General features: G+C 43.9%; 1 protein-coding gene across 1 annotated transcript; it reads right to left on the bottom strand.

The window, feature by feature from the left end:
* Positions 1–1,892: 1,892 nt before the first annotated feature.
* EDN1 (endothelin 1) lies at positions 1,893–8,497 on the bottom strand. The gene is made up of 5 exons (XM_054592076.1): positions 8,162–8,497; positions 6,492–6,651; positions 4,875–5,033; positions 4,385–4,498; positions 1,893–2,875 (listed from the first exon to the last, which is right to left on the bottom strand). The coding sequence occupies exons 1-5, from the start codon at positions 8,223–8,225 to the stop codon at positions 2,773–2,775; spliced, it is 600 nt and encodes a 199-aa protein (XP_054448051.1). The 5' UTR covers positions 8,226–8,497; the 3' UTR covers positions 1,893–2,772.
* Between the last annotated feature and the right edge of the window lie 3,552 nt (positions 8,498–12,049).

Raw genomic sequence — 12,049 nt, forward strand, 5'->3', positions numbered from 1 at the left:
CAAAGCTCTGCCTGGCTATTAATGTGAAGAGAGAAATCTGTCCTAAGTGGGCTTCCAAAAACTAGCCTTTACTGAAAAAATTGCAGGAAGTATGATAGACTACCCCAATTCAGTTCACAACTCAAGCCGGTATGGGCCTTGAAATACTGAATCTTGCCTCTACATACTTGAAAATATTTATTTTCTATGAACCTTCCAATTTATTTTACTACTGCCACTCACACCCGTGGAGAGTGGCTTCATGCTTTTTATTTTTCTTGCCCTTTACTCAAGCAGGAAGCATGGTGGGGAGAGGATTTAAAAGTCCAAAATTTTTGTGGGGGAAGAGGGGGAGAATAGAGGAAGAAAATTTTATCACCTTTGCTTGTTGTGTTATTCTTTACTCAGTGGTTTCTTCCCATCCCAACTTCCTCTTAAATGTATTAGACCAATGTCCTCTAAGCTCAGACCTTAACTCTTCTGTGCCAACACAACTCCTTTTGATCTCAGCTTTTCTTGAAGCTGTTTGAGAAATCCCCACACCCCATCCCCCATCCCCTTTAACCGATGAGGAAACTCAGAATGCAGGGGGATTGAATGGTTGCTGAAGATTAAATAGTGGCTAAATTCAGGCCAAGTCCCTTGTCAATATGCACAAATTTTCAGTTTCCTTGAGAACTATGCACTGAGAAACAGTTTGCTATATAAAGCAAGCTTTATAAGCAGTTCCACCCAAAACACTAGACTGTCCTTTAAAAAAAAAAAAAAAGAAAGAAAGAAAGAAAGAAAGAAAGATGAAACAGAATGCCAATAAAGATAGAAACTCTGCCCGGGACACTGATGAAGCACACCTGAAGGCTGTTATTCACCATCCTTCAGATGCATCATTGTTTGGACAACAGTGATCACTGTGAGCTAATATTTGTTGAATACCAGACATTCTTTCACACACTATTGGAGAAGGGTGACGAAGATTCTCATAAGCTGATCAAGCTCTTATGGGCTTCTGTTGGTAACAATTATTTGCAGTATTACTCCCTGCAATGGTTCGCAAGGCCAGCCAAGGCAGAGGCGGGGAGAAAGGGGGTGCTGTGCTGCAGGAAACCTGGAATCAGCATTTGGTAGCTCTACCTCCAGGGACATGTGGCCAGTCCTGGGCTATCAGGAAGAAGCGAAGGTACGCAGTGTTCCTGAATCAACAGATTCTTAATCTGAGCAAATAAAAAGTCACTGGCAGCCCCTGACTGGCTCGGAACAGGCCATTTTCTCAAAGCAACTCCGGTGTGAAACTATGTATAATTGGACGCATTTTGGGAGGTCGCCTTGCCATTGCTTCCTTCAGTCCATTAAAGGAGAAAGCACCTCTCACCACGCCATCAGCTTAAACTGTTGGATCCTGTCTAATAGCCGAAGCAAAGCTAATGAATGAAGGCCCTGGAGAGTTTTCAGGTGAAGGGGAAACAGAAGGCTGCTATGTGGGAAAGACAGAGGAGTTAAAGCTGGGTTTTGTTTTGTTTTTACACTAATGCAATCCAAAGGCAACTTTTAAGATATAGCTCGAGCTCTTTTTTAAAAATAGCGAAGACTACTTTTCTTCTAATTGTCATCTTTTTAAGAAACCATCTTTATCCTTCCCCTTCACAACTGCTACCACGTTGGCCCACTTCTTAGGAATTTCAGAAATCAAAACCAGTACAGCAGGGAAAAAAAACATTTATTTTCTAAAGTCATTACCTTGACAGGCAAAAAAAGCATTTTCTCAATTTCATTCAGAAATACATTTTTAAAAAATACATAGACCAATATGGCCTGCCCAGACATACATTTAACATGGTAAATATAAGGAATAAATTGTTTGAATATAAATATCTATAAAAAAATAAGTACATCAAAATTTAATCCAAACTCTTCCATTTGCCAGTTATGTAAGGGAAAATAATTTTACTGCTTTAAAGTATAACCAACATTTACTCTTCAATGCCTTCCATAAACCAACCCATGCTACTGTGTTTCCAAAAATCAAGGTAGGGGAATCTCCTAATTCAATGATCTTTTTTCTTATGGATCAGAGCTAGTAGATTACCATGAAACATTAGACCAGACTTCTGTGAGGCTAGGGTTTAGTGTGGAGGTTCGGGGGAGAGGGTAGCAGGAGGGCGAGGAGTTTGGGAGGCAATAATTAAAGGTCGGGGAATGCTTCTGCCAGAGTGCAATACAGGTGAGGTAGAGTCATACTTATGAAACATCCTGATTTACAGTAGTAACAGTTTCAGTTTTGCATTTTGTGAATTAAAAAAACAAAGTCTTTTTTTTTTTTCCAACTCGAGTATGTTTTCAATTTGTGCATTCCTTAGAAAATCTCTTCCTGGACTTTGCAGTTTCTCCCTGAAATGTGCCAGGCGCCTGAGTGAGACACAAACACTCCCTTCAGACCCCCTTCAGGAACCCCACCCACGTGGCATCTCCTTTCCTCCAGGTGGAGACTGCCACCAGCATTTGGAAGTCATTGTGTCTCTCTGCTTTCTCTGAGTGGTCCACTGTCACCCCAAAGGAGGAGAGACAGAAGGAGTTACCACTGATGGAAGCAAATGAAGACGAGTTGGGGGACTCCTGAACTGTTCTTGGAATGTTTAGAAGGAGGACACTGGTCCTTCGCCAGTCTGGAACAAGAAATGGTCTAAGCAGGAAGGATGCTTTTGCTCTGATCCAGGCCAGTGTGGTGAGAGTGCCGAGGCAGCCACACAGCACGGCTCTCTCTGTGGAGGAGACGGCTTGAGATGGGACTATCTGTAATCAGTGCGTTCGGTTGTGGGTCACTTCCTTCTCTCTATAGAGCTTGGCTTTCAGCTTTGCAATATGGAAAGATGTTTTGATGCTGTTGCTGATGGTTTCCAACCTATTAAAACAAGACAAGGGAAAACAAATGTTATTATTTTTTTTTTAATCATTCCTGGGCAAAAGAAACATCTAAAATTAGAATCTGGCACAAAGAAATTTAGGTCTGGTTCCTGAACTTTCACAACCAACTGCAACAGCATGCTACTCTTTGCTAACCTCAAGTGAAAATAAAGTCTGCCCTTTATGTCTAAAAATGGCAGGGTGGAGGGGGGTGGTAGAGAGGAAGAGTGATATGGTCATGCCTAAAGGAAATTGGGCATTAAATGCAATTTGAAAGTACAATTTTAAGGTAAACTACAAATGTTTTTTGGTTTTTTGTTTTGTTTTGTTTTGTTTTTTTGCAGCCCCATTCCACCCACCACCTCCCTTAGCAGGAAAGAAAGAAAAAGGTATACACACACGCCCAAAGCAAATGTTCTATGGCAATCAAAGCAAACTTTGTTGTTGTTGTTGTCATTGTTGTTTTTGAAGGAGAAAGAAAGAGGGAAGAGCTGTAACATTAATAGTTGATATAAAAGAAATTAAAAATTTTTTTTTAAAGTCCAGGTCAGCACAGAAACTGTGGTTTAGGAAATCCTGGGATCTGAGGAAGCATCCATGACCCAGGATCAGGACTATGAAAACTGTGCTGGCAAGTGTGAAGTCATAGTGAGCTGAGGTTGTCCCACACTTAGGTAGAAAACGATCAGATGTGGTTCATGACAGCCACGCCTGTACACTGAACTGAACACTCGGATCACAGAACTTCTTGCCACTAGATTTCTAAGAAAAGTTTCTATGGACCCTGAGAGGGAAATGTAGAACATGTGACAGGTCTGAAAGCAGGTCTCCTCCCTCCAGGTTGTGAATTTCAGCGTGTTTAGGATTTGAAAGGGTCATCTCTGTGGAGCTGCTCAAAGCAAGCCTGTGGTATTGCCTAATTCTCTGCCCCAGCCCATGAATGACAAGAATGAGAGAGCTTCTTGGAATAGCACTGGGTCTCACCAAATGTATTTCCCTATTGAAAATAAATAAATAAACCCAAAAAGCAGCATGTTCTAACTCTCACCAACCTTACCTAATGACTTTATTCTCCCTTTGGCCATTTGAATAACTGCTACTTTTTGAAGAACTTGATCATACATGACATCTTGATTTTAAAAAAGAAACAAGAGATCTCCCTGAAATGACTTTTAGGTTCTCAGGGAAAGCAGTAAATATACTGACTCAGTGAAGCAAAGGCTGGATTGATCTAATGGCAAAAATGTTTTGAGATGTACTTTGTTTAGGAAAATCAACCTTCAGACTAAGGTGTGTGTGCTAACGATCACCAAAATGTGCAGCAGTCTGCTTCAAAGGCTTCAAAAGAATATTTGAGGGGGATTCCGTTGCTCTTTTTCATCTATAGAACATAAAGATCCCCTTTGTTATTGTCTTCTAAACCTTTCTCCCATCAAGGTAAGAATGACTGGGAGACCAGTCCATTGGCATTGGTGGTGGGGGCTAGTTGTTACTAAGAATCTCTTACCTTCTTATTTTTCTTCCTTCTACCAGCTGCTGATGAATACACTTCTTTCCAAGCTTGGAACAATCTTTTTCTTTCTTATGATTATTCCAGTCTTTCTCCATAGTGTCTTGGTCCCTGTTAAAATACACATAAGGAAAAACATTTTAGCAGTGGTACCTTCAGTTGCTCTCGATGTCTCTGTTAATATCATTTTTTCTTAAAAATATTATTAAAGTATAGTTGGCATGCAATATTAGATTAGGTTCAGGTGTACAACATAGTGATTCGATATTTATGTACTTTAAGAAGTGATCACCGCAATAACTCTAGTACTCATCTGTAACTGTGCAAAGTTATTATGATATTATTGATTTTTTTCTGTCTTGTACACTATATTCTCATGGCTTTTTTATTTTTATTCTGTAAGTAATGCCTCTTATTTGCAGCATTATAATAGGAAGAAGGTTAGAAGACCATAAAACTACTTGAAAGCAAAGGTATTCCTATTCACCTGAGTTCTCTTCCTGTTTGGCAAAAATTCCGGCACTTCTTGTCTTTTTGGCTAGCACATTGGCATCTGTTCCTCTGGTCTGTTGCTTTTGTAGGAAATGAATTCTTTAAGGATCGCTTGGACCTCGAAGGGCTTCCAAGTCCATACGGAACAATGTGCCTATTATCAAAAGAAAGGAACAAAAGATATTAGCATAATTAATAGTCTTCAGAATGATGCATTCTATGGGGTAAACTCATTTCATTGGGACACGTGGAGCTCACCGCATGGTATTTTGTAGCAAAACTTAGGAGAGTGAAGAGTGGCCAGTCAGGATCACGTGTCTGTCAATGGCCCTGACTGCGTATACCCGACCAGGAGAAACCAGTTTTTCTAATTCAATTAAATTCCATTTCAATCCTTAACCAGTTTTAATTTCTTCTGGACACAAGCAACATTGCTTTTTGTCCAAAATTATGACATCTCTGCTTTGGTATCTGTTTCATATTTTCTTCCTTTTCTAATATTCTATTTAGTTCACAGATATGGGGAGGGGGATAGGGACTTCAAAACCATGCAAAACCATGACTCACAAAATCTGGAAAACCTATTTTCAATTCAAGTCATATGATAATGCTCCAAGTGCCTCCTGAGGGGGCGAGAGGAGACACACTATGCCCAGGTTGGCACATCTCCTGCAATTTGGTGATATGACTATAGAAGGAGTCCTTGATAGAATGCTCTCCAGTGATTTCTAATATTTGTTTTGATTTTTCACTTAAGAAATAAAGTCTTCCTCTTGGAAGAATCACCCTACTAAGTTTAAGGCTTGTGGTGGATTTTGTTTAGTTTGATTTGATTTTGTTTGGATTTTGGTCATCCTCACTATACTGGGACCCTGCAGGCACAACAAATGTGGTTTTGTTTATGACTGCTTGGGATGGGTGAACTCGTTTTCAGGGTGAGAGGGTGGGGGAAGTGCCCTCTTCATTCTGGAGGGAGAAGGGAAATCTGTGGACCTTGTTTCTATTACTGTCTTGAAACGGCCTTTTCTAATGGGAAAGTACAGAGTCAGGACACCCAGGCTGTAAGTCAGCATTGCCCAAACTCATCCTTGCATGAGTGACTTCAACATTCTGTGTCTCAGCTCTTCTATAAGTAAGGTGAAGGGACTGGATTATAAATCTTTATAATCTCTTCTGTCTCCTAAATCTCTAACGTCCCATGAGAAGCAGTATGACCTCAGCAACTAATTCCCCAGCTCCCAATCCTCAGCTCCTCATGCAGCTCCTACTGAGAGAACATTCCCCCAAGACTCCACACTTAAAATTTCTCCTCATAAACTGTGTCAGCCTCCTGCTTGCCATGGCTTTTTCCATCTGTCTTGCTGTGATGAGTCTGAGCCACAGTCCTCAGAAGACCCTCCCGCTGTTGCTAAGAACCAAGCTGTCTTGTTCTTTTCAGAAATGGAGAGGCACTGTCCCTACCCAGTAAGGTACTTCCATGTTGTCAGAAGTGCTACCTTCAGAATCCAAACCAGCAGCTTCCCGGAAAAGTAGCTAGAGTTACTGGGCTCCCACGTCTGGTGAACCCAGAGCTGAGGAATGACTAGAGTTACAATGCCCTCTAGAGACTCACCCAGGAGTGTTGACCCAAATGATGTCGAGGTGGCAGAAGTAGACACACTCTTTATCCATCAAGGAAGAGCAGGAACAGCGCTTGGAGCGGCGGGCTGCACTGGGAGAGGGCTTCTCTCCTCCACTGTCCACCCCTGTGCTGAGCTCAGCACCCAAGACAGCTGTGGAGGGAAAGAGCAGGTCAGTGGGGATGTCTCTTAGGAGGGCAGAGCCACGCTAAGTCACAGATGAAGCTACAGCCTGCCTTCAGCAAGAAACATGGAGGAAAAGAGATCTTCATGTTTTCCCTCCTTAACATGACTTCATGTTTACCCCCACTGCCTTATCGACCTTCAGAGAGGTTATACAAGTGCAGTTCAACGACCTGGAAAAGGATTTCCCAGCCCCTTTGAAGGAAATGGGTGGAAAGGCTGCCTGCTAGAAATCTGTGGCTTAAAATTGACTGATAACCAAAAATCTAGGACTAAATAAATTGCATTGCCCCCTCCTAGGTTTGGAGCCCCTTCTCATGCAGAAGGACTTTCTGTTTGGGAGGGTACCCAGCACTTCACACCAAGTGCGAACATAGGGCAGGGAGTGGCCCAGAGGATTTATACTCCTTGAAATGAGGTGGAGGTCAAGAGCTCTGGGGAGATGATTGGAAGGAAAGAAGAGAAATCAAGTCCTCAATATCCATTCCAGGAGGTCAGCTCCACAGAAACCACTGACCTAAGGTGAAACTGAGCGGCAGCTCAGGGGACCCTGTCAAGGTCCTGGGGACATCGCATTCAGAACCCCCAGCGCGGCCTGGCGTGTGTGGGATAGCCGCCTCCCCCTCCCGCCACGGCACTGGCTCTTCTTCCTGACCAGTTAACCATGCAGCTTATCTGCCCGGTTTTGTACATTTCAGATGATCAGACACATTCCAGGGTTTTCATTCCCTTGACATCCTTTCTCTTTAGTCGGGGTCATGAAAAGACAAAAGAAGTGCATTGACCCCACAAGAGGGAACTGGGTAGATGCACACGTCCTATCTGAATCCTTAAGCAGCCAATTTATCCCAGTTCCCCTCCCAGGACAGGTGAATAAAACTGAAAATAGAGCTCACACTGTCTTGGGTGCCAAAAATCTGCCAAAAGAAACCTAAAGTCAATAATGACAAATTTTAAAGAAAACATCTGCTTTGCCCTGAAACCGCCTGGGGGGGTTATTCAACAGACTGTTCTGCAGGTGATTTTACTGCTCAAATATTGCTTGAAAGACTTGAATAAAATTCCTTGGCTTCAAGCTGAAATGTGTAAATATTTTACACATTAACACACTATTAAAACAGTAATCATACAAGATATATGCTCCTATGCATCCTATGACCTGTATGAACACATATATTGCAAATATACATTTGGCTAAATTCTATCTTGTCTTTACCTTTCTTGAGTTATATTGTTAAAAACCAAGGACATACACTATGCAGTAATAACACTAACAATAATTTTTTTTAAATGCTACAGGAGCAGTTGTATTCAATAGTGGAAATTTTTTCCCACTAGGAAACTTTAGCTTTGGGTAATAATTCCCAGAGACTTAATATCTGAGCTGCAGAAACAAAAAGGGAAAGAATAGAAGCAAGAAAAGCATTAAAGTGTATAAGAAGACATTAACATTCAGAGATTTACAAGCGAACGTGCCTACCTGTCTCTGGAGCTCCTTGGAAAGCCACAAACAGCAGAGACAAAATCACGGGAAAACAATCCATTCTGAAAAAAGGGATCAAAATTCCTCCCCTGCGAACTAAACCCGAAGGAAAAACGAAGAATAACAGCTTCGGTTCCCTTAAAGCGCTTCTGGTTATTCTGATCTCAACGTGATCCGTCAGCCTAAGTGCCCTTTAATGGGGAGAAAAAGCAGCTTCTGCCGGGAGAGCAGGCAGCAGGAGCGGTCTGCGGGCGCGCGGCTGGAGGTCCGCGGGGCGCTGCGGAGACCAGGGACCCTCGCTGCGCTCGCCCCAGCCAGCGCGGATGCAGAAGCGCGTCTGACCTGGACAGCTCTCCGCCGGCTTTTTATATTGAACCCCTATAGAGTGGGGGTAAACAGCTCCAACTTTATTCCAGCCCCAGACAATGTTATTGTGTTATTAGTCACCAACAGGCAACGTGCAGCTGGAGATAAGGCCAGGCTCTAAAGGAAATCACTGCTGACTTCAGAGGCAGACGCCCGCCGTCTGACAATTCAGGGGCAGGGCTAAGGAAAAGAAAATACCCATTGGAGACCTTTGGTAAACCTGCCCGTGCAGCGCTGGAGTCTGCTTCCCCTTTGCAAGTTGCCAGCCCCGGAGTTCAAGAATCCAAAGACGGACTCCAGAAAAGTCATACCATTGGTATGAAAAGTATGAGCTACAGTTTAAATAGATTGTATTGTGTGCGGGGAATTTTTTTAATTGTTGTTCACTTCATTTTCCTTTTATGTCTCTCCGATCTCTTAGTGTTGATCAAACAAGGGCACGCTCTCCCTCATCACTCCCCCCTTCCTGGGGGTCAAATTATTTTAAAGATCATCGTATTTTTTCCCTCTTAATTCAAGCCTCTCCCCTAAGTCTTTTTTGCTGAAGTTCTGTAAGTCCACGGTGAAAAAGATCATGGCAAAGAATAAACTTGTTTTTTTTTTTCATTAGAGCCCTTTCAGACACATACTCAATACTTTGAGTAGTATTGATTAGAAGCCCCCACAATGTTTTTTCTGTGCCTACCCTTCTTCCTCTCCCTCGCACGCCCCACTTTCAGTAGCACCAATCTAAAGAAATAGCAGGAGAGGGACGCCAGGGGGAGACGAAGAGCTACAGGGGCTAATGTTTTGTGAGAACAAAAAAATAAAAGCCTTTGCTTCCAAATGGCATAAGAAAACGCCACTTGAGGTGGGAGCTGATGAAGGGCTGGCAATGGAGCCTCAGATGAGAAGGGAGGATGCCCCTCAGAATATGCCATTTACTTCCTACATAGGGATATCTTTTCTGTTTTTGTTTTTGTGTTCTTTTTCTTCTTCATTTAGGGCAAAGTGGTGTTCTTGTACAGGATTCAGTGAATGTGCAATGAGGGTGGTGTTGGGAAGGAGGAAATGCCGTGCTGAATAAGAGGATCAGATAATGCCTCCCATTTAATAATGTGTTTACATTTTTAAAGCAATGTCTTATTTAACCTTGAAATACACCCCTGAGGTATCCACAGGGCAGTTATTGAAGAGGTGATAACATGCTGTAATGTACACATCAAAACATAAGTGTGAGACATTGGTATGTTCAATTAACTTCATTTTTCAAGTGACAAAACTGAAGCATCCAGAATTTCCATCCTCCTCCAGATTTCTCCCAGTGTGCTACCTAAGGCCAGTGGGATAAATTTAGAGCATCTTAGCACAGGAAAAGGATGAGTCTACATCTAGCTAGCACTTAGGGAGGCCATCAAATAGATGCATCCTCCACTTTCTCGTCATGTTTTACTCCAATTTACTCACCTATGGGGGGAGGGGGAAGAGAACAGGGGAGGATTCAAACATGAACCCATTTCCAATACTGAAGGGGAACCCATGAACCGATTCTTCCTCCTTCTCTCTGCTTGCCCCTCACCTCTTGAATCAAAAGGACAGATTTCACCCCAACACCAAATTTGTGGACGTAAGCACACCTGGGTCCCCTGAATGTCCCTGGAAGTCCCCACAGTTGGGGAGGCAGTAACAGTAGCAGTATCAGTGCCATACTAAGATCTGACTAAGATCTGTCCCCTAAAAGAGCCACTGAAGCGAGAGCTGGAGATGGGGGAAAGGCAGGAACCCTCTCTCCCACACCCACACCCTGAAAGGCCTCTACCCAACCCCCAGGGACCTCTGCCTGGGTCCTCTGCTTCCTCTCAGTGCTTACCTCAGCCCAGCCCCGCCCTGGGAGCATGGGAGGGCGCAGCTGCCCCTAAGACTAAGTGGCATCAAGCAGGAAGCCAGCTCTGCGCCTGCCAACCCTGGCAAGTGTGTCCCAACCTGTCTCCCCAGCAGACCACAGGGACAGCAGAAGAGAGCTGATGTCTCAATCATAGGATCCAAACTTCCCCCATGAAGGGAAAATTGGCATGGGAAATGTGCCTTGGCAGGGGAACCCCCCCCCCCCCCCCACACACACACACACACACGCGCGCACCCTTTCTTTAACTTCCTGGCAACTTTGACAAAACACTGGTCCCAGTCAGGACCAACCTGTCCTAAGCCCCTCCCCGGAAGTGACCGTCCTCACCCTTCCCAGTCCCCCTGGGTCCAGCCTGGGCTACCCTCCAGCAGAGAAGCCCATCTCTCCACAGCCACCCCCACCTTGGTAAGGCTGACCTTGCAGGTGCCAGCAGCACCCAACAGTCAGGTGGAGAAGTGAAGCAAAATGACACTACCCACACGCCTTCCCACAGCCCTCCCTCCTCTCATCTCCTATCTGTGTCACCCTGTGACATCCTGTGAAAGTATTTTAATTATAAAAACAGAAAGTGGGTGCCAGTGAGATCCCCTAACCCCTCACCCTGGGCCTTCTAGGGCTCTGCTAAAGTAAGTGCACAGGGTTTCGACCTGTGCACTTACTCTAGCAGAGGGTCCCATTTGTCCTAGGACGATCTTGGCCCATCTCTATGAACCCTGAGTTTCCAACATGCATGCAAGTGTGTGTGTGTGTGTCCACTTCTCTTGCTTTGTGTATCATGGTGGAGTGGTGGTATCTGCCTTCTCTGTCCATCTCCGGTCTCCACCCCACTGGATCCCCTTTTTTCCTACTGTAGAAGGAAGGGGAAGCCCCTTTCGAGCCCAGAGAAGGCAGCTATGGTACTGTCAGGCAGCTGCCCAGCAAGTAAGTTTCCCAAGAAGCAAGAGAGGAAGGGAGAAAGAACCCCAACCAACCAGTTTTACAAGCTAGATGTTCCCACCTCTCCTTCACTTAAAGCGTTGCTAGTGAGAAAGGTAGGAGAGGAGGTTAAAATTGCTGGCCAAAGGAATAAACACGCAGATCCCACCTCCCTCCAACCGCCCCCCGCCCCGCCCCACTCCTCCAAGATCTAGGAAGGAAACAGCTCTTTGTAGCTGGAGTCCACCTCAGAGAGGAAAGGGAAGGGAGAGAAGAGGAAAAGAAGATGGCTTTTCCCCCCAACAGAACAGTTTGCTGTTATTGCTCCTCTTTTGTTGTTACACTTGAATACTAGAAACTATTTGATAAAAGCATTTTTATGTTTCTTTCTGTATCCCTTGCTATGTATTAATAGATATCTATAAATAAAATGCCCCAAATACAGATATTACATAGTAGCAAACTGTGCCATTTTTAGCACTCCAGCTTTGTTCTTTCTCAACTTTTGCGTAATAAAATTTGCAACTTTGCCAAGCCAATAATTCTGGTGTGAGATGTTGCATTTAGCTCAGCAAAAAGAACTACCATTAGGTTACTTGATGACAGCACAAAGAATGGGAAACTAGTTCACTACAGGCACGGTGAAGCCATTCCCGCCACAAGACCCAGTTCAATTGTATAGCATTGACTTCTTCACGTTTCTACTTTGCAACGACTGT

Source organism: Pteronotus mesoamericanus, unplaced genomic scaffold (genome assembly GCF_021234165.1).
Source record: "Pteronotus mesoamericanus isolate MK-2021 breed Mesoamerican mustached bat unplaced genomic scaffold, CSHL_Meso_final scaffold_31, whole genome shotgun sequence".
NCBI classification, from domain to species: Eukaryota; Metazoa; Chordata; class Mammalia; order Chiroptera; family Mormoopidae; genus Pteronotus; species Pteronotus mesoamericanus.

Coding starts and splice junctions, on each gene's coding strand:
- EDN1 (XM_054592076.1), bottom strand. CDS start 8,225: ATGGATTGTTTTCCCGTGATTTTGTCTCTGCTGTTTGTGGCTTTCCAA. Junction 6,652..8,161: donor CCAAGGAGCTCCAGAGACAG/GTAGGCACGTTC, acceptor TTCCCTCCACAG/CTGTCTTGGGTGCTGAGCTC. Junction 5,034..6,491: donor ATTTGGGTCAACACTCCTGG/GTGAGTCTCTAG, acceptor TTTTGATAATAG/GCACATTGTTCCGTATGGAC.